General features: G+C 33.9%; 1 protein-coding gene and 1 pseudogene across 1 annotated transcript; one reads left to right on the forward strand and one right to left on the reverse strand.

Moving 5' to 3' along the window:
- The first annotated feature begins 10,593 nt into the window (after positions 1–10,593).
- On the forward strand, positions 10,594–15,670 carry LOC106663847 (annotated as a pseudogene).
- Positions 15,671–17,589: 1,919 nt separating this feature from the next.
- Positions 17,590–21,707, reverse strand: LOC106663845 (cytochrome P450 6a2-like). The gene is made up of 5 exons (XM_014389000.2): positions 21,597–21,707; positions 20,393–21,266; positions 19,498–19,719; positions 18,987–19,238; positions 17,590–18,033 (listed from the first exon to the last, which is right to left on the reverse strand). The coding sequence occupies exons 2-5, from the start codon at positions 21,261–21,263 to the stop codon at positions 17,867–17,869; spliced, it is 1,512 nt and encodes a 503-aa protein (XP_014244486.1). The 5' UTR covers positions 21,264–21,266; positions 21,597–21,707; the 3' UTR covers positions 17,590–17,866.
- Positions 21,708–23,561: the final 1,854 nt, after the last annotated feature.

The following is a 23,561-nucleotide window of genomic DNA, read 5'->3' on the forward strand; positions in this document are numbered from 1 at the left end:
GGGAAGGAAGCTGGGACAGAAAACATATTTATATGAGGAGGCGTCTTCTTTGAGGTAAAAGGAGCCGACAATGGGAAAGAATGTGTAATGGTTCGGCCTGATTATCTTTTCAGGATTATATGGGCGGGGATAATTAGGGAAAGGAAAGCCAAATTATTGAAGACTATGTATAAATGTTTGATGTGTAGAATATAATGATTGTTTTATATGTTATATTATATGTTTTGTGTGATGTGATAATGATATATGTATATTATCGATATTGATTTGAATATTAGCGTAGCTGCGACTGAGTTTACATATGCCTGTTCTGTAATTGATGCTGTGTTTATCTCTCTTTATGTAAACCATTTCGAAAAAGTTACGTTTATGTTTGTTTTGTTCTGTGTATAATATTTTTGGATTGTTCACGTCGAAATTGTGTTTGTATTCAAAACAGTGGGTAGCCAGTGCTGTAGGATTTGGTTTGGGTTTTTTGCATAGATATGTTGCTTTTCTCTCTTAATGCAGATATTGGGATGTAATACCGATGTAACTTGCCGGACAATTTAAAAGACTGATTTTATAAATTACGTCAATTTCACAATAATTAACCGATGTTTGAGTAACATCGATGTATTTTCTGAAATATATAATTTAATTCCATTGTTTCGTGGTCCGCTTAATTTATCCAATCCGTCCGCTTAATCCAATTAATTGTAATATATAATCTAAAAAAAAAAAAAAACATGTATAGATGGATCATTATGGTTGGTAAGGGCGCTTCCATAAAGCAGAATTCCCCACACCTAGACACTGGTTGTCAGCAAGCGAACTCAGAATTTATTTTCAGTCTGTGAGAGTCCTCTTTCTAACCCTCACACATATACTTCTCTCTGTCTGTCTGTCTGTCTGTCTCTCTCTCTCTCTCTCTCTCTCTGTCTGTCTGTCTGTCTGTCTCTCTCTCTCTTTCCCTCTGTCTCTCTCTCTCTCTCTCTCTCTCTCTCTCTCTCTCTCTCTCTCTCAATTTTTCAAAACAATACCAAGTTAATACCCTTTCTTCTTATTCATATTTATGTGATGGGTTTAAATGCGTACCAAACCCCCTATGACCACACCAGTAAATTTTTGTTTCTTGACTAGTTCTTTGTTAACCATGGTGTTACTCCAATCATTTTATTTTTTATTTGTTTAAAATTTATTTTTGGCATCATCTGGTTGCCAGAGCCATTTGCAACATCATACAATAATGTAAAATGTGTTCAAAATAACAAATAAATATAACAATAGCAATAAATTAATTAATACAATAATTACAATTATTATTACAACCCTTAATATAATCATACTCTTTTGTTTCTATTATTCAAGAAGTTCTCTATTTCAAAAATCACCAAACTAGAACAGGAGCTTATTATGTTTGAATATCTACCATATTTCCCACTACGTTTTTCATAGCACGAAGCATCTTCCTAAGTTTAAAGTGGGCTCATCATGATTATATGTTCCAATGTTTCTATGCTACCACACGTGCACTTTTCGTCTTGTACCTGATTTATCTTTTTTAAGTGATATTTGCCCAACTATGATTGGATCTAAGCCTCACCCTTGTTGTCCTGCAGTCCTTTTTTTAAGAGTGATCGTTGACAACCAGGTCGAAATGGCAGGAACTTTATATAGCAGCCCCTTACCACACTCACTGCATTGAGTCTGCCTGACTATTCATGCCTCTCGCCTTGGCCTTGGATATTAGTCATTGGTACACTGATATTTAATAATGTTGGTTCTCTGGTTGCTTTTCTCGTTAACGAATCCGCTTTTTCATTGCCAAAAATTCCACAGTGAGCTGAAATCCGAACCAAGGCGAGTTTTATTTCTTTATTTCTCCTCATTTCGACAATTATGTTCATTATAGAATTACGAGATTCCTGATGGATCAGGGGGAGTCACCCACCTTGGTGCCTGAGCGACCTTCAGGACAGGGCTCTGATCGGGCGCCATCGACTTCTTCGGTCATTACGTCGTCCTTACGTTCCCTAAAACTAGTCATTCCCACACTCACTCATAAAATAAATACATACATACTCCTATATACAAACCCAATCACACATGCTTATCCTCTGTCCGGGTCGGAGGATACTCGATATTCCGCCACGACACGGCTTGGCGGAGCAGCGGTGGAGCCGTGAGATGACTGCACCGCCGCCCAGCATACCCCTATTCTAACATAAAAATAACCTAAACTTTAACCTATGAAATAAATACCCCACTTTACACAACCCATTATCCCAATATCTCTCAAAAACCTAAAAAGTTTTCCTTTAAACTCGAATTATGTTCCTTATTTGTAGTATTATGTAATTGGTTAATTTGTGTGCATTGACTGCATCAATCGCCTCCAAGGAACTTTTGGAATCGGTTAAACTGTTGATTTATCGAAAGTAATTGAACGGTAGCCCCTCCTCACACTTAAAGGCCTCATCCGGCCACCTAACTTTCCGTTCATACTTCTTCATTGGGTACATAAAACCCGCATCCCGATTTCGCATCAGCCTTGGAGCCGACAGAGTATAGCACAAGTATTGGAAATAAAGTACTTAATTCTTCTTGAAACAGTTTATTTATTGAGATACTGTCCATATTTTTGCCTATTTTACTATATGCTAAGTTAATATTTGTAAGCATTTTATTTCAATCAATACCTTACATAAATATTAATTAATTGAAAGAAGTTATTTGGTCAATCGGATTACGAAATATAATGGATTTAATAAGTTGAACGGGGGCGTCTTTGGCCGCAACGGTTTAGGCGTTGACACGGCGCCTATCACTGTAAGGTAAAGGTCCGGGGTTCGAATCCAGCGGCCCTTCATTCAAACCCGACATACTTACAAATGGTTTTTTTTTTTTTCAAAAACACCGGCACCCCGAGGGTTGATAATAATAACTTCTGCTGTTGCGAACCCGCGTAAAAAAATAAAATAAAAAATAAAAAAAGTAGAACAAAGTATATCTTCACTAAAACTCTCCGTGGCAATTTCATTTGTCGCCGAGAATCGAATCCTGATTACACGACATTTGAAAAATTTCAAAAAGGAGGGAAAATTCGATAGGTATGTTGAGATGGGAAGTTAGTGTCCGAGTGGATCGAAGTCACGATAGCTCAAGTGGTAGAGCAGCGGCGTATCAAGCCGAAGATCGTGGGTTCGAATCCCGCTCGTGATACTACATTTTTTATTTCAGCCAATACCTCACATAAAGATTAATTAATTGAAAGATGTTATTTGGTCAATCGGACCACGAAATCTAATAGATTTGTAAGTATATTGTCCAGTGAAATTTTAAATATTGGTAATTTATCTGATTGGTATATTTTCTCTTGTGCTATATATATTATGCAGGGTGGGCGACCAAGACCCGAGGGGTTAAATGCCTGGGTAGACTCTTACCCCATCCCTAAAAGGTCCGGGACTTGGTCGGCTCACGTGTCCCGCATAAACCTCTTGGACTTGTTCACAAACCCCAAGATTTTGAACCATTTTATGTCGGGGAGTGATTTGGTGATGTCCTCTCCTTCAAAGATTTCAAATCTAGACATAGCATACCTATTACATTCTGCGAGGTAGTGGCGAGCCGTTTCTTCTTTTATTTCGCAGAAGCGGCAAAAGGGATCTGGTAGGATACCCATAACGAAGAGGTGTCTTCTCGGTGGGCAGTGGCCCGTCAGAATACCTATCAGCCTCCTAATTCCCTTCCTTGAGATAGAGAATAGCCATTTCGATTCAGCTGGTTTGATCGCCTTAACAAACTCTTTCGATTGCCTGTGTCCGGGGGATAAATTCCACTGCCTAAGGAATTGTTTCATGCCCCAGTTATTGATACTCTCTTTCGCTGTGCTCATAGAGTGAGGTAATACCGGTTGTGGCCCAACAAACGCAGTATTAGAAACTTCTTTGGCTAGGCCATCCGCCTTTTATTGCCCTGGTATCCTTTATGTGCAGGTATCCAAATAAGGGTCACCATGTTCTCAAACCTGAAAGAGATCCTATTGATAAGATCTATAGTTTCCTCCACCAGTAGTGAGCTTGACAAATCTTTTTGTAATGCCCTAAGACTAGCCTGACTGTCAGAAAAGATTTTAATATCTTTTCCCATAATTTTATTTTCCATCAGTGATCTACAACACACATTGATGGCCCAGATTTCCGCCTGAAAAACGGAGGTGTTATTGCCAAGAGGGGAGGAGATGCTGATTCCTAATTTTGGTATGTAAATTCCTGCACCACTCCCTCTACCTTTGATAAGTGATCCATCTGTGTAGCATTCTATGTTACGATGGTCATCATCCAGACTATAATCATAATCACAAGGGGTGACTACCTGAAAGTGCTTTTTCCCCGAAGGGGTTTTAATCTTTTTATCACTAACGCTTAATAATTGACCGTTAACCTTACTCAATAGTTGAGAGATTTTCGAGTGAGCTATGTTATTGCACTTATGATTCCAGCTGCCCTCGCTAATTAATCTGTAGCAGCTGATTAGTGCTCTGACCTAATCTCAATGTGAAGTGGTGTGGTATTGGTTATGATTTCAAGTGCTAGGGTGGGTGTAGTCGAAAATGCTCCTGTCATCATCAAACAACCTAGTCTTTGAAATGACCTTAATTTATTACTATTCCATTTATTTTCTAGACCTTTCCACCACACTAAAGCTGCGAAAAAGAATCTAGGTAGAATAATTGCAGTATATGGACATTTAGCTACCCATGGTTTAATACCCCATGTTTTACCGACAATTCTCCTACATTGTACCATTGATTGCCTTTCCTGTATATGTTATTAATATGACCTTTCCAATCATGTTTCCTGTCAAGTGTCACACCAAGGAATTTGATTGAATCCACTAACTTTAATTCTATGCCCTGACATTTAGGGTTTTTAAAATTACCTAATGTTCTTCTCCTGCTAAACATTTTCTTGTGCTAACTCAAGTGCTCAAAGCCATCGGCCAAGGATGGGGCGGGCTAACGACATCAAAAAGGTAAGGTAAGATTATGGGAAATTAGTTATACGATTTTTTAATTTTATTTTTAATGCATTACGAGCTATTCCATAACATTTGACCAACCTGACAGTCAGCCTAGAAGGGGTTATCGGTACCTTCAATAAATCAACATTATTGTCTAAATTCACTATTTTTCGTGGCCGGCTAGACCAATTAATATCATTAATTTATTTTATGTCAACTAAAAACCTTAATTAATTGAATTATTGCCCAAACATACCATTAAGCGTTATACTATTTTTTTTTATAAGTTTAATGAAATAAAAGGTTAGACGAAAATAGTGTTTGTCTTGAGTTAACCATACAATATTTGTTCAGTTGTGTTATGTACCAAAAACCTTTTGTTGTCGTTGTATAATCTTATTTTTAAGAAATAATCAGCAATGTAAGAATTAGTGGCTCGAAGCGCTAGGCTTGCTACTGTTCATTTGGTTTTTGAACAAGACGTGCGTTGTCACTTCATGATAATGATGATAGATACGAGGAAGTTGGGTTCGACAAAACTACTGGCAGAAAAAAGGTTTCTTTTTTTGTAAAAGGGACGTTCCCATTTGGGAGTAAATCAATTCTCTCTCTTTCCTGCATAGATTTTCAACGAATAATAAAAGTGTAGTACGACGAATTGAGCCGGAATCCCTACGGGAGATTTTATTTGTATAGACGACCGATTCTACTCTTGAGAGACCCCGAGGTAATAAAGAAGGTGATGGTCAAGGACTTTTCGGATTTCGGAAGCCGCTTCGGGGTCTCCTACTCGAAAAGGGAAACCCTCAGCATAAACCCTTAGGCTTAATCTAAAGGGGTCAAAATAGGTGAGGCTCAAGCCAACTCTAATTTCACCAGAGGAAAACTGAAAACGATCTGTGACAAGCTAGAGCAGATCATGGATGAATTCCTTTAAAGAAATGTCTAGATTCACGACAGACTTGATTTTGAAATGCGCCTTCAAATTCGAAAGGAAGTCATTAAACAACGTGGCTTCTTTGTTGAAAATGGATTGCATTCGCATGAGAAGAAAAATCTCAATTGTGTTATTCTCATACTTTCTCTTGCAGAAGAAAATATTTCATATGAAATTTGTCTCACCACCTCAGTAATAGAAGACATCAAAAATTTCAGGAAGAAAAATAACGTCCATAGGGACGTCTTTCTGAACTTGTTGCTAAGAAAACGATAAAGAACAACAAAATAGAAACTGGAGACATTGAAACTTTTGATATACAAAGAAATTAAAATTATATAAAGAATGTATTAAATTATTTACAAATTACTATCTTTTTATGCAAGGTTTTGGTTGAAATGAAAAAGTTATTGTCATGAGCGGGATTCGAACCCACGACCTTCGGCTAAATACGCCGCTGCTCTATCACTTGAGCTATCGTGATTTCGATCCACTAGGACACCAACTCCCCATCTCAACCTACAACCTTTCGGATTTTCCCGGTTTTTGCAATTTTTCAAATGTCGTGTAATCAGGTCAATAGACCACTAAATGTAATGGATTTAATCAGTAAAACGAAGTATAATTTCACTAATAGCTCTCTGTGGCCACCTCATACACGAGGTGTATTTGTGTATTGTGTATAACACGACATTTGAAAAATGGCAAAAAGGAGGGAAAATTCGAAAGGTTGTAGGTTAAGTTCTAGTGGATCGAAGTCAGATAACTCAAGTGGTTAGAGAAGCGGCGTATTTAGCCAAAGGTCGTGGGTTCAAATCCCGATCGTGGCACTAACTTTTTCATTTCAACCAAAAACCTTACATAAAAAGATTAAGTAATTGAAACAAGTAATTTGGTCAATAGACCACTAAATATAATGGATTTGCAAACCAATGTGGTAAAGTAATGATACTAAATGATAAAAACTCTATTAATGGTATGACAATTTCTTACTTTTCAAGAGATAAAGATTTACAACTTTCATTGTAATGACTTTCACCATGCTTAAGTATGTTGCAAAAGATATTGTTTTTTTAATTAAAACAAAAGAAATGTTTTCAATATTTTAAATTAGCTACCTTATTCACGAGTTCACCTGCAACTAAGGAATTCAGATCAGAAATGAAATAGTGCAAGTCACTGCGAAACGCAATGGGGTTCTCACGTAGAGGAAATGACATACCTAGAACATATAATTATGGCGTGAGATTTCTTTTTTAGTTCATTGTGTCATTGAACCGTAGTTTGGTCGTTTCCCAGCATCCTGGTCGGCGAAACCTCGCTGTTTTGGTTTGTCACATGCTTTTCGGCTTTTCTTCATTTTCAAAAGTGAGCTTTTGCCCTAGTTTCTGTATGATCTGCAGATTTCTGTACTTTGCAGAACACAAGAATAACACACTCTTTTGTTTGACACAAAAATAATATAAAAAATAATATAAAATACTTACAAGTTTTATTTATTAATATTTAATCATCAAATATATATTAATTATTTCAAATATTATGACAAAATTTGGAAACAACATGGTAACATGGCTTCAGTTTTTGGCGAGGTAAAGATCCCCTGCTTTCTAACCCGACATACTTACTAATGTTTTTTTTTAAACATCGACATCTCGAGGGTTATGTGAGCTCTGCTCTAGCGTGCCCTTGTAAAAATATAAATAAAAACACAGTTAAACAAAAAAAGAGAAACACATTCAAGCATGAACACAAGTAAATAAACAAAGCCAATCGAATTCACGTACAAATTTACATTCACACACACTAATTAAGAAATAAATACCTCCAATAACCAAAATTCAAACAGACCCACAAATAAACAAACGATTGCAAAATCAAAGACCCAAATATTTTGAAAAATACTAATAAACAAACAAACATTCACAAACATACTACAATATAATCACCCACAAAGTCAAATAACACACATTCAACATTCATACACAAACACAAGTATACAACCCAATGCAAAATAAATACCCAAAATCTTAAAAAAACAGTAAAAAACAAACAAAGACACGCACATACCTATATACAAACACACTGCAAAACAAACAAAGACTGACACATTAACAAACACACTCACACACACGCTAATTAACATACAATCACCAACATTCAACATTCAAACTCAAATCCAGATAAACAAATGAATGCAAAAAAAAAACGCAGACATTCACGTACAATAAACACGCAAAACCTCCCGGGCATGAGGGTAAACTGCGTCCACATACATAACACACCCATACACCTACACTGACACAAGTACATTTACATTATCTACACCTTAGGGCAACCGTCCCTAGGAAGGTTCTTGAGATGAACTAAAAATCTCACGTCCTGGGATTGGCGACCCAGTACGTACATAACTCCGCCACACCTAACACTAGGTGGCGTGAGGGCGGGGGAATTGTATGGTATCTGGGCCTCCGTCAGCATGCCCCCACAAACACACAGGCCGATGCACGCGGCCAAGGGCCTCGGAACCCGAATATATCAAACGCAAATTACCGTGCACAACACACCACACAAACAACACACAGTTCTCATGTGGAGGTGGCGATCTCCCGGTCTTCTTGAGTGTCCATGAACCCTGCACCTGTGAGGGTACAGGAGGAAAACTGGNAAAAAAAAAAAAAAAAAAAAAAAAAAAAAAAAAAAAAAAAAAAAAAAAAAAAAAAAAAAAAAAAAAAAAAAAAAAAAAAAAAAAAAAAAAAAAAAAAAAAAAAAAAAAAAAAAAAAAAAAAAAAAAAAAAAAAAAAAAAAAAAAAAAAAAAAAAAAAAAAAAAAAAAAAAAAAAAAAAAAAAAAAAAAAAAAAAAAAAAAAAAAAAAAAAAAAAAAAAAAAAAAAAAAAAAAAAAAAAAAAAAAAAAAAAAAAAAAAAAAAAAAAAAAAAAAAAAAAAAAAAAAAAAAAAAAAAAAAAAAAAAAAAAAAAAAAAAAAAAAAAAAAAAAAAAAAAAAAAAAAAAAAAAAAAAAAAAAAAAAAAAAAAAAAAAAAAAAAAAAAAAAAAAAAAAAAAAAAAAAAAAAAAAAAAAAAAAAAAAAAAAAAAAAAAAAAAAAAAAAAAAAAAAAAAAAAAAAAAAAAAAAAAAAAAAAAAAAAAAAAAAAAAAAAAAAAAAAAAAAAAAAAAAAAAAAAAAAAAAAAAAAAAAAAAAAAAAAAAAAAAAAAAAAAAAAAAAAAAAAAAAAAAAAAAAAAAAAAAAAAAAAAAAAAAAAAAAAAAAAAAAAAAAAAAAAAAAAAAAAAAAAAAAAAAAAAAAAAAAAAAAAAAAAAAAAAAAAAAAAAAAAAAAAAAAAAAAAAAAAAAAAAAAAAAAAAAAAAAAAAAAAAAAAAAAAAAAAAAAAAAAAAAAAAAAAAAAAAAAAAAAAAAAAAAAAAAAAAAAAAAAAAAAAAAAAAAAAAAAAAAAAAAAAAAAAAAAAAAAAAAAAAAAAAAAAAAAAAAAAAAAAAAAAAAAAAAAAAAAAAAAAAAAAAAAAAAAAAAAAAAAAAAAAAAAAAAAAAAAAAAAAAAAAAAAAAAAAAAAAAACGAAGACATGGACAAGCCCACATTCAATCACAAACACAAGTAGTCAAACGAATACAAAATCAAAGACCCAGACGTTCACAATACCAATAGTCAAACACAAACGTAGGTAAACAAACAAAGACACGGACATTAATGCACAAACACACGTTCAAACTCATTAATAAGAAAACAAAGTACATAGAAAGCGTCGGTGACTGCAACGGTTTAGTCGTTCACACGGCACTCATAATGTAAGGTAAAGGTCCCGGGTTCGAATTCAGTGACCCTGTATTCGAACCCGACATACAAATTGGCTTTTTCTCAAAAACACAGGCAGCCGGAGGGTTCTAATTATCTCGTAGTTGAAATACCCTCAATTAAAAAAAGGTACGCACGAACTTATAATCAAAAACCCTATTAAACAAAGACCATGGTATTGACGAACAAACCTACATTCAAATCCACTCACTCATTAACCAAATTCAACCGCAATTAAACAAATATGGATGGACGCATAAGGTACAGAAGTACATTCAAATCCTCACATTTATAAACAAAATCTAACTCAAATAAAAATAAATGGACGTCTACAAATACGGGCCTACATTCAAACCCACTAAAAAATAAACAGACACATTCAAACACCCTAGTAAACACAGACCCTACCCTGCATCCTAGTATCCTTATCACCATACCGTAGCATACCAAACACAGACTCTTGTATTGACCCACAAACCCACATTCAAATCCTCTCATTCATAAACAAAACTCAAATGCAAATGAACAAATATAGATAGACGCATACACATACAGAAATACGTTCAACACACATACACACAATCACTAGGTTTATAGACACCGCGGTTGTGGTTTCCCTAGAATTTCTGACCCGTCCGCCTCCCGCCAAAAATATTGTTCATAACGATATATATAATATATATATATACACACATACTCTATAAGTCATTATTTATTCTTTTGTTTTTATTAAAAAAAAAAACAACTGGTAATTGTATATGAAAGAATCCTTTTTTAAATTCCATTACGATAAAAATTTTCATTGAAAGATTTTAGTTAATTACATGCTACTTATTAAAATGACAAAACCGTTATCGATTCAGCAATTTAGATTTCGGTTAATTAAAAAAAATATCGAGTAAACAATGATTTGTAAGATTTCTCAAAAAACATCAAGTCATCCAAGATAAGTGGTTCGAAAGCGAACCGGTTTTCCAAAGGCGGGAGGAGTTCCAAGCCAGTGGGCAGTTTAGTTGTTTTGAACAATCCGTGTTGAACCTCTCGTCTGGCAACATCACGAAATCATCAGGCGTTCCATCAACGAATAAATAAATGGATTGACCAAATAATGTACAAAAATCAGTTAATAATCAGTAAGTATTTATTAATTTGGTCACTCGGTGTAGTTAAGTGAGTGGCTCCAAAAAAATAGAATAGATTAAAATACATATATTTATTTGTAAATTGTTCTTTTTAAGTAAGGTCTTGGTTGAGATGAAAAAGTTAGTGTCACGAGCGGAACCAACGACCACAGTCACGATAGCTCAAATGGTTGAAGTAGTGGCGTATTCGAAGGTCATGGGTTCGAATCCCGCTCGTGACACTAACTTTTTCATCTCAACCAAGACCTCACATAAAACGAATAATTAATTGAAAAAATTAATTTGATCAATTAGACCACTAAACATAATGAATTATTTGTAAAATTAAATATTTAAATTCTTTTGCAAAAAGTACATTTTTATTTAGTTTATTGCAATATTTATTTTCGTTTTTGTTGCAGAAAATGTTGCTTGAGTTTATAGCTCTGTTTGTGCTCGTCGTCTTGATTTACAAGATATTCAGCCCTTATGATTATTGGAAGAAGAAAGGGTATCCATATGTTGAAGGAAGTTTCCCATTTGGAACAAGCCCACCTTTGTTTTTTTCAAAGATCTACCAAGGGCATATAATTGAAAAAATATACAATGAGTTATCCCCACATCCGTTTGGTGGATTTTACATCGTCCAGACACCGCACCTGATGTTACGAGATCCCGTGCTTATAAAACATATTATGGTCAAAGACTTTTCCCATTTTAGAAGCCGGTTCGGAAATAGATATTCTCCAAACGATCCCCTATCCCAGCATCTTTTCAACCTCGAGGGCGACCTTTGGAGGAGCGTTCGGGTGAAACTGACGCCCACGTTTACTTCCGGGAAGATGAAAATGATGTACGCGCTTTTCGAAGCATGTGCTAACAATTTGAGCAAAGTTTTAGACGATTCTGTCGGAAAGGACGTCGACATAAAAGATTTATTCGCTCACTTCACGACAGACGTGATAGTCACCTGTGCATTCGGCCTGGAAGTCGACTCTCTCAACGACCCGACAAATGAATTTAGGACCGTCGGATAAGACCTCTTTCCTCCTTATTTAACCCGTTTGATGAAATTCGCCTTTTTTATAAGATTTTCTACATTAAAATTTTTAATACGTTTTCTTGGCTTAAAATTCTTCCCTGCCCGTGTCAACAATTTCATAATGAATACAATAAAAGACACGATAGATTACAGAGAAAAAAACAACGTGAAGCGAAACGATTTTCTAAACTTGCTCATCGAAATGAAAAATAAACCGTTGAGTGATGCTGACGGACATAAAAATGACGAATTAGGTTAGTCAATATAATTTATAATCATAAAATAATATAACTTTGTTTAATCAAATAAAAAAAGTAGTTTTTAAAGTAGAGACAGAAGAGAATACTAATATTTTTCTTTAATCTATTTATTCCATTATGGATCATTTTCCTTTTACCAGTATTACACAAGAAATTTGGACAAATCCATCAACATCCCTGTTCTAAACTTCTTTGTGAGTTCATTTTTTCGTTCTAAACATTTTACACTTAAAATTGGAAAGCAAAATTATTTATGCTGTGTCATTATGTTGAAATTTCTTTTTTATATTTTTCAGTTCATTTTTGCACCAGGCTTTTTGAATCGAAAACGTAATAATTACCGACAAGAAACACCATCAAAATAACGGTGGAAGTTTTGAAACAATTTTACTCTTGGATAGTTGTGAGGAGTGATTTAATTTACTGTTATTATTCTCTTTTACGTCCTACAATAAATGATTATTGCTTGTTGTGAACATGTTTTCTGAAAAGAGATGTACGATAGAATGCAGTAGCTTCTTTTAAGTTTCTTGCAGTGTTAATTATCTTAACAGATTAAAATTAATTCACTACTTTCGTGGTCCGCTTGACCAATTAATACATGACAATTAATTAAGGTTTTTGGTTGAGATGAAAAAAGGGAAAAGGAGGGAAAACTCATAAGGTGGGGTTGAGATGGGGAGTTGATGTTCGAGAAGATCGAGGTCACGATAGCTCAAGTGGTACAGCAGCGGCGTATTTAGCCGAAGGTCGTGGGTTCGAATCCCGCTCGTGAGGCTGACTTCTTTATCTCAACTAAAAACCGTAATTAATTGTAATATATTAATTGGTCAAGCGGACCACGAAATTAGCGAATTTAATGATTTAAAATGAAGTGTACTTCACCAAAGCTCTCCGTGGCCATTTCATTTGTCGTCGGGAATCCAATCGGATTACACGACATTTGAAAAATGGCAAAAAGGAGGGAAAACTCATAAGGTGGGGTTGAGATGGGGAGTTGATGTCCGAGAGGATCGAGGTCACGATAGCTCAGGTGGTAGAGCAGCGGCGTATCTAGCCGAAGGTCGTGGGTTCGAATCCCTCTCGTGCCATTAACTTTTTTCATCTCAACTAAAAACCTTAATTAATTGTCATGTATTAAAATTAATGATAAAAATTAATTTTACATTTTGTGTATGTTTGATTCAAAATTGACTTAGAAATGTAGCTATAAATAGATTTTTAATTTTTTTTGTGTTAAAAGAGTTTTGCTTGGCGTTTTGTTTCAGAGATGGATCTGGGAATGATAGCAGCACAGTGTTTCGTTTTCTTTGCAGCCTGTTTTGAAACAAGTTCATCAGTCCAAAGCTACGCACTTTACGAACTGGCAATGAACCAGGATATTCAAAAAACCTTAAGGGAAGAAATCGACGAAGTGCTTGCCAAACACGGCGGAAAGCCGACGTACGAGGCGTTGCAAGAAATGCCATATTTAGAGCAGGTCATCAACGGTATGCTAGATATACAAAAGTATACTAAACAATCCTGTAATGCAAATTTGTAAATTCAATTTTATATTAAGGATAAAAAAAAGGATATTACTATTATGTCTGATTTTTGAGAGTCACATACGAATGAATCGAATATCCTTGGATTGGGGCGTCGGTGGCCGCAAGGTTTAGTCTTTGACACGGCGCTCATCACTATAAGGTAAAGGTCCCGGTTCGAATCCAGCGGCCCTGCATTCGAACCCGACATACTTACAAATGGCCTTTTTTTCAAAAACACCGGCACCCCGAGAGTTGATATAACTTCTGTTGCGAAACCTCGTAAAAAAAAAAAATATATCCTTGGTTGTTCCTTAGAACAGAAAGGTCTTTTATCACTGTCCAATACATTTTTACAGTAGTAATATCATTTTTTCTACTAAAAAAACGTTAAAGAGATTTCTTACTTTTATTTCAGAGGTAATGAGAAAATACCCGACCCTGCCCTTTCTCACTCGGGAGTGCACCAAAGACTACGTACTAGATGAGTTTGGCCTCAAAATTAAGAAGAGTGAACAAATCTTAATTCCGACGTACGCACTTCAACACGACCCGAAGTACTTTCCGTCTCCGCAAAAATTCAACCCAAGTCGCTTTTCAGAAGAAAACAAGTCGTCAATAGTTCCTTTCACCTATCTTCCATTTGGAGAAGGCCCGAGGATTTGTATTGGTAAGTTTTTACAACTTTTTAAAAATTCTGTTGTAAAATTTATTGCAGGCTGCCTTAGACTATTGCCTGCAACCTTTTAGACTCTGTATAACAAAACTATTATAAATTATTATTCAGAAATCGTGAGATGCGGTCTGGTGTGATGTAGGTTTCAGAAAAACATTTTCTTTATCGTGCCAACGTTTCGATCGTTATTGAGATCATCTTCAGGGCCTGGGATTTACAAACATTGTTTACATTTAACAAATACATGTAGGATGTACAAACAATGTTTGTAAATCCCAGGGCCTGAAGATGATCTCAATAAAGATCGAAACGTTGGCACGATAAAAAAAAATGTTTTTCTGAAACCTACATCACACCAGACCGCATCTCACGATTTCTGAATAATTATCGATTAACGGTCATTAACCACCACACATTATAAATTATCTTTAAATTTAATTTTATTGCAGACTCTTTTACCCTATCGACTGCTACATTAGACGATCTATATAATAAAAATGTATATTAGAAAATATCGTTTAATATAGTGTCTTAGTACAGTTGCTTTTGTTCTATTTAACTACTCGAAGAGAATCCATTATTTTAAAGATTATAGTAAATTAATTGAATTTTAACCATCTAAGCACTAACTGAATAATAGAAACTATATTAGTGGTTTTAATTTACATAAGACTTTTGCATTTTTTGAAGTACCGTCATATGAATATTAATTTTGTGTTCATTTATTTAACCTATATTTATCATTATAAATAACCTGTTATTTAATTAAAACAATTATTGTAATGTTTGGGGTAATTTTCTATTTTTGGCTTGGGCATAAACGGCATACAACGAGTGTCCAAATCTGTACAAACATGTTTTTTAAAATTTTGTAACGTTAAACCTACGACTTACGGCGATTTAAAATGGTTAAATCTTAGTTGATTTTTAACTCAATTTGAATTACATAAAAATGTTTTTGTTTGTTTTGTAGGTATGCGATTCGGGATGATGCAGACGAAACTAGGCCTAGTAACTGCGCTGTCGCGTTTTAACATATTTCCATCATCCTCAACACCGAAGTCCCTGAAGTTTGCTCCAACAGCTTCCATAACGATAGTCGAAGGTTCAATCAATTTAAAGTTTGAAAAAAGATAATAAGAATTTTTCTGTAAGAGGTATTTTTATCTCTGTGAACAGTGGATGTTAATATTAGATTATAATCTTTATGTAAGGTATTGGTTGACATGAAAAACTAGTGTCACGAGCGGGATTCGAACCCACGACCTTTGGCTCAATACGCAGCTGCTCTAACCGCCTTAGCTACATTGACTTCCATCCACTCCGACACCAACTCCCCATCTCTACGGGTTCGAATCTCGCTCCTGACACCAGCTTTTTCATTTCAACCAATACCTTACATAAAGATTAATTAATTGGATGAAGTAATTGGTCAATCGGACCACGAAATATAATATATTAGATTATAAGTGCAATACTCGATTTATAAGTTTAATCGGTATACATATGTTTGATGTATAAGTGATAGAGTTTTAAACTGCACATATTGTATAAATGAAATTATACTTTAATAGTATTTACAATAAATTTACTTTTTTGTTTTGTAATTTGTAGCATCACAATGTGATGATAAAAATCAAATGTTATTTTTATATATATGTTTTATATAAGTAGTAAATTTCTTACAAGTTTTGTATATAATCTTTGAGTATGTAATATTCCTATACACTATTACAAAATCGCTTGAGCATAATTGCAACTTTATTTAAAATATTATTATAATTATTCAGAAATCGTGAGATGCGGTCTGGTTCAGAAAAACATTTTCTTTATCGTGCCAACGTTTCGATCTTTATTGAGATCATTTTCAGGGCTCAAAGTGTGTGTTTGTCTTCTGTGTAATTGTGTCATTCTTGCGTGTCGTGTTGAGAGTGCCCATTATACTTTAATGCCAGAGAGTGCCATTATAATGATATTTTTTGTACTGGATTCTATGCAAAAAATTATATAAACGCTCATCACCTTCAAATAATCCAAAAGGCAAAACATGTAATATTCACTTAAAATTAAGGATGGATCACGAATTATTCCTGAAGGAGTGTTGAAACATAATACAATTAGTTTTTGGTCTGGGTGGTTCAAAACAAGAAATTAAGCCTTCCATATTCACCTCGATCATCATCTCTCCTTACGTCGGCCATGATGGTGATTAACCGAGAGCGTAAACAAGGATTAATATGATACTCGCGGATTATCGATAATGATTGGGGCTCAAAATCCTATGAAGGAAAACTTGGCATATCTGACGAATAAGTCGATGTCTGTACAAATAGATTTAAGAAAACTTGGTAGTTTATAGAAGCTTATCAACAGTAAAATGTGTGAGTACCACGAATTTAAATGAGCTGACCGGAGATTGAACTAGTTTTGTTTAGGAAATTGATATTTAGCTACATATTGTTCTGACGTGTAAATATTTTACCTTTGTCCATTATAAATAAATTTAGAGTTTGTCTGCGAATCATAAGATTCGAATGAATGCACTAGTTACTCAAAGTCTACCGGATAAGCGTTTTGCCGATTTCAGCATGCAAAGCTGATGGAAAGCTATTCGGAGATGGCTTTCTGATGGTGTAGAGATGGCGTAAATTTAAAAACACTGAACAGTTTTACATGATTTAAAAAGAAGGTGTATACTGTCAGACTGCAACATTATATGATTCATCCTGTTTTATTTTAAAATTAATGTTGATCTGTATTATTGAAATTATCGAAATAGGCTTGTAAACGAAAAGACAAGTTGAAGAATTTTTTAAAAAATCTTTACAAAAACGCTATTCAAAAAATTTAAATTGAAGCCGTAAATGTAACCAAAGGATGTAATTTAGGGATTTATACTTGATATTTGAAAAATGGAGTTTTATTTTCTCGCTTATCCTGGCTGTTTTGGTAAAACATAGTAATACTTTGGCATTAGAAACAGTTAATAAAATACTAGAGTTTTTTGATATCCCACGTATATATTAAAAAAAAATACAAATAAATAATACCACTATTTATAGTGATTTCTTTAAACATTTGATAACGAATTTCAACTTCTCTCTTTCACTTTCGAGTGCTATCTAATAAAATGCACAATGTTTTTAGATCTCAATTTACTAAAATGTAGAGAAGGCCCTAGAGGATTAAGGTTTGATTGAAACAAGATAACAATTTTAAATATTTTTTTATACGAAATGTTTTACTTAGGTCAAAAATAACGTTGTATTTTACCCTAACATTATAATACTATAAACTACAAGAAAAAAATAATGTAATGATAAATTTTTTAAAATTAAATATAATTTAATTTATATTTTATGTGCAGACAATTGCTTACACATCAATTATATCCATACATAATTAATATTATATATCAAATATTGCACTACAATTCTATTATTAATATCCTTCATTCACTGAGATCAGAAAACTTTTTGAAGAAAAATTATTATTGTCTTTTTTCAAACTTTAAATTGATTGAACCTTCGACGATCGTTATGGAAGCTGTTGGAGCAAACTTCAGAGTCTTCGGTGTTGAAGATGATGGGAATATGTTAAAACGCGACAGGGCTGTTACTAGGCCTACTTTTGTTTGCATCATCCCGAATCGCATACCTACAAAACAAACAAAAAGATTTTTATATTATTTAAATTGAGCTAAAAATTAAACTAGATGTAAGCATTTTAAATCATATAGTTATAGTTAATATTAAACATTTTTATTAACTATGTTGTTGCAGATTTGGACCGGATATATGCCGTTATTGTGTTACCCCAAAAACTACAGTAATTGTTTTCTCCGTTTTGTGTTAATTCAAACCAAATTCGACATAAACTACAAAAAAATCAAAGACTATTGAGAGATCGTGAGATGCGGACAAATTGGTGGTCAAAAATTAATGTTCGTATGGAATGGAGGAACTATATATAAAACTAAAAACTAGTAATATTTTATAATTTTTCAATTACTACTTAGCAGTTGAAAATTCTGTAAATTTAGCTTCATCTTTAAAATAATGGTTTCTGTAGCTAAATACAGCATTAGCCGCCAAACGTAGAAAACTATCTCAAAAATTACAACAATTTTTTGTTGTTTAATCAAATCAACTTCGACATCAACTTTGCAAAAATTAATATTCGTATGGAAGTACCTCAAAAATTACAAACGACTCATGTAAATTAAGACTACTAATGTAGTTTCTATTTTTCAATTAGTGCTTAAGAGTTTAAAATTTAAACAGAATTATCTTCAGTGAGGTCACAACAAGCAGGTGTTGTGGTGACCTAACCGAAGATCCTTCTGTTCAAGTTGTTCAACAAGCAGGTCGATACAGCATCTTCTTTCATCTCTTCTTTAGTTGAAAATTTAATTAATTTACCATAATCTTTAAAATAATGGATTCTCTAGATGTAGTTAAATATGACAGTAGCAACTGTACTGAAATAATATATGAAAAGATAATTTATAATATTTTTGTTACATAGATTTTAAAATGTTGGAGGCATTAGTGTAAGACAGCCTGCAATAAATTTTACAAGAGAATTTTTAAAAATTTGTAAAAACTTACCGATACAAATCCTCGGGCCTTCTCCAAATGGAAGATACGTGAAGGGAACTATTGACGATTTGTTTTCTTCTGAAAAGCGACTTGGGTTGAACTTTTGCGGAGACGGAAAGTACTTCGGGTCGTGGTGAAGTGCGTACGTCGGAATTAAGACTTGTTCACCCTTCTTAATTTTGAGGCCGAATTCTTCTAATTCGAAGTCCTCGGTGCACTCCCGAGTGAGCATGGGCACGGTCGGGTATTTTCTCATTACCTCTGAAATAAAAGCAAGAAGTCTCTTTAACGTTTTTTTAGTAGAAAAAATGATATTACAACTGTAAAAATTTATTGGACAGTGATAAAAGAACTTTGTTCCTTGTTCTAAGGAACACCAAAGATATTCGATTCATTCCTATGTCACTCTCAAAAATCAGACATAATTGTACTATCCTTTTTTTTTAATCCTTAATAGAAAATTGTATTTACAAATTTGCATTACAGGATTTTTTAGTATACTTTTGTATATCTGGCATACCGTTGATGACCTGCTCCAAATATGGCATTTCTTGCAACGCCTCGTACGTCGGCTTTCCGCCGTGTTTTGCAAGCACTTCGTCGATTTCTTCCTTTAAGGTTTTTTGAATATCCTGGTTCATTGCCAGTTCGTAAAGTGCGTAGCTTTGGACTGATGAACTTGTTTCAAAACCGGCTGCAAAGAAAACGAAACACTGTGCTGCTATCATTCCCATATCCATCTCTGAAAAACAAACAACACCAAAAGCCCTTTATAAATAATATAATAAAAAATATTTATGGCATCTTTTTTAAACCAATTGTGATAAACAAAAATATGCGAAGTATAAAAGTTAACTTTATCATTATTCTGTGTTGTGATTGGTGACCGTTAGTCGATGATTATTTGGAGATTGTGATCTGGTGTGATGTAGGTTTCAGAAAAACATTTTCTTTATCGTGCCAACGTTTCGATCTATATTGAGATCGTCTTCAGGGCTCAAATTGTTTGTTTTCTGCGTAAGTGTGCCATTCTTGGCACGATAAAGAAAATGTTTTAACATCACACAAGAGCGCATCTCACAATTTCCGAATAATAATTTATCATTATTATTATTATTAATCCATTGAGGTAATGGATATTGAAAGAAACGACTGAAAATACTGTTTTTTTAGAAGATTGTACAGAGTACAAAATGGTAAATTTACACTAGTCCCCTATAGGTAATTGGACATTACGCCAACCTATAAATCCAATAAAACAAGAATAGCATTATTTTCTTACATGAAAAATAATAATAAATGTAATCCAGCAAATTTTGGTTGATTCTTAACGTTAATAATAAGATTATTTTGATAGCATAATTGTTCCAAATTAAATTAAATGATTTTATTGATTATAAATTATATGGACTTACCTAATTCGTCCTTTTTATGTCCGTCTGCACCACTCAACGGTTTATTTCTCATTTCGATGAGCAAGTTTAGAAAATCGTTTCGCTTCACGTTGTTTTTTTCTCTGTAATCTATCGTGTCTTTTATCGTGTTTATTATGAAATTGTTCACTTTTTTAGGCAGGGTTGTTAAACGAAGAAGCCGTCTTAGAAATCTCATTGAAGAAAATCTTATAAAAAGGGTGAGTTTCATCAAACGGGTAGCATAAGGGGGAAAGATGTCTTGTCCGATGGTCCGAAATTCATTTGTCGGGTCGTTGAGAGAGTCGACTTCCAGGCCGAATGCACAGGTGACTATCACGTCTGTCGTGAAGCGAGCGAATAAATCTTTTATGTCGACGTCCTTTCCGACAGAATCGTCTAAAACTTTGCTCAAATTGTTAGCACATGCTTCGAAAAGCGCGTACATCATTTTCATCTTCCCGGAAGTAAACGTCGGAGTCAGCTTAACCCGAACGCTCCTCCAAAGGTCGCCCTCCAGGTTGAAAAGATGCTGAGATAGGGGATCGTCTGGAGAAGATCTATTTCCGAACCGGCTTCTAAAATGGGAAAAGTCCTTGACCATAATATGTTTTATAAGCACGGGATCGCGTAACATCAGGTGCGGTGTCTGGACGATGTAAAATCCACCAAACGGATGTGGGGATAACTCATTGTATATTTTTTCAATTATATGCCCTTGGTAGATCTTTGAAAAAAACAAAGGTGGGCTTGTTCCAAATGGGAAACTTCCTTCAACATATGGATACCCTTTCTTCTTCCAATAATCATAAGGGCTGAATATCTTGTAAATCAAGACGACGAGCACAAACAGAGCTATAAACTCAAGCAACATTTTCTGAAAAAAAAAAGAAAGTACAATACAGTAAATAAAAATAGAATAAAGATGTTTGCATTGTAAAATAATAAAATACTTTACAAAATTAAAAATATTTATATAATCTATCTGTTGGGAACCACTGACCTACCTACCCTGAATGATTAAATCACTTAATAGCACAACACTTATGTATTATTAATTAACTTGTCTATATTATTTGATCGTAAAATAAAATGAAATATTAACCAATCGTACAAAATAAAAATATTCTGGCCCACATTTGCATGGTATTAGTAATATTATGTTCATACATAGTTATATAAGGATTGGTGGGTAGTTGTCTCATACCTGGATGTTGCCAGACAAGAAGTTCACTGAAGAGTGAGTCCAAAACAAGTAAACTGCCCAAAGGCATGGAACAATTCCCACCCTTGCGAAAACAGGTTCGTTTATAAACTACTTATCTAGAATGACTTGCTGTTTTTCGAAAAATCTTAGAAATCATTGTTTACTCGATTTTTTTTATTCACCCACATTTTAATTGCCGGCTTGATAAAGTTTTTAATCATATTTTAACAAATATCAAATAATTAAATTAAATCTTTCATTGGCAATTTTGTTTCTTAATGTTGTTACAAAGAATTTTTTCATGTACAACTATTATTAATTATTGTTGTATTGTTATATAAATAGAACTATACAGCATGTAGTTCGTTCCGAGATAAAAGTATCTTTGTAAATTTTTTTCAAAGCATAAGAGAGTGACTGGGGGACCGCGGTAGCCGAGTGGTTAGCGTGAGAGACTCGGCTCATAGACGCTGCGGGTTCGATTCCCACCGTCGCCTCTGGCCCTTTTTTCACGATACCCCCCCCCTCCAATATGAACACACATACAAGAATTCGTTACCATGGTTAATATGCATAGATCATAAGGCAAAAAAAAAAAGTGACTGGAAAAGACGATTGAATATTTACCACTTCTGAGCTGTAACGAGGGTGGGGAAAGACGTAGTCTTCTTGTATAATTAAAAAATATTATTTTTATTAATTACCTAATCGATTAACAATAACATCCAACATCAACCTACTGGCATCACTGTGACGAAATTTTAATTTGGGTGTCGTCCAGCTCTGAATGTATTATGACGGTGATAAATCACGATACTAAAGTCGCCACGCAGACACTTTTTCGGTTGTTTGCTGGGATTTGCACCTTATTTTCAATACAATAATTTGTCCCTCCCTCCGACAACCACCACCTCTAAGGTCAAATACATACTGTGTGGCTTACAAAACCGCAATCCTTCTGATTTTGACTTAATTAAATCCAAAATTTTCCATTAACTCCAGCAAAAAGCTATAACATTTCTGAAATAATTCTACAAGTGCGTATTACCCGAACGCCTTCCTTTTCCCAAAACTTGGGAAACCAGTTCAAAAACCTCATCACATTTTCCAATTAGTTTAACTCCCATCACGTATAAAGTATTTGAACATATTTTGGTTAAACAAATGATACCAATCTTATCAAGTCTTACCTTCTCCCAGTGATTCTGGTTGTAGATCTTGAGAGCAAGCTATATTACATGGTAACCTTTTTGATGTGGCACAAGTATCGACCATGGTCTTCTGTACAAGTTGAAGCGTGTTTTCCCAAATACCCTTTACTTAATCCTGCGTTCTTATCTATCAGAGCGGTTTGTTCGACTACAGAATACTGTCTATGGCCGCAGATGTACCGCAGGACAGTGTGCTTTGACCGATACTCTCTCTCTCTCTCTCTCTCTCTCTCTCTCTCTCTTTTATACCTCAAATGTCCCAATTAAACCAAAAACTTTCATTGCATCCTTTGCCGATAACATAGCCGGACTATTCTCTGATCCTCCTCTGATCCTTTCCCCTCCCCCTAATGACTTACTCGGCTATTGGGTCGTTTATTTGACAACCTGTTTCCCCATTTGAACTATAGATGTTTGGGAATAAATAGAAATATAATAGAATTAATAATTTTGCTAAATCAAAACAATTTACAAATGATACGAAATGTCTGTGTAAAATCCTTCTTATAAATGATTCGCGTTCTTTTTCAAACATCTCACAATTATAGGTAATATACCTCCACGCTTTCTCACTTTCACTACGTGGACCGTCTGAACTATCAACAATAAAAAAGAAACGTGATTCCATTTCTAATATCTATGAATCATCTCAATTTTTAACTATTAATTATTCTTTTTATGTAAGGTCTTGGTTGAGATAAAAAAGTCAGTGTCACGAGTTGAGATGGAAACTCGAGAGGTTGGAAGTCACGAT

The sequence above is a fragment of the Cimex lectularius genome, unplaced genomic scaffold (assembly GCF_000648675.2).
Source record: "Cimex lectularius strain Harlan isolate CLEC.00 unplaced genomic scaffold, Clec_2.1 scaffold41, whole genome shotgun sequence".
Lineage (NCBI taxonomy): Eukaryota > Metazoa > Arthropoda > Insecta > Hemiptera > Cimicidae > Cimex > Cimex lectularius.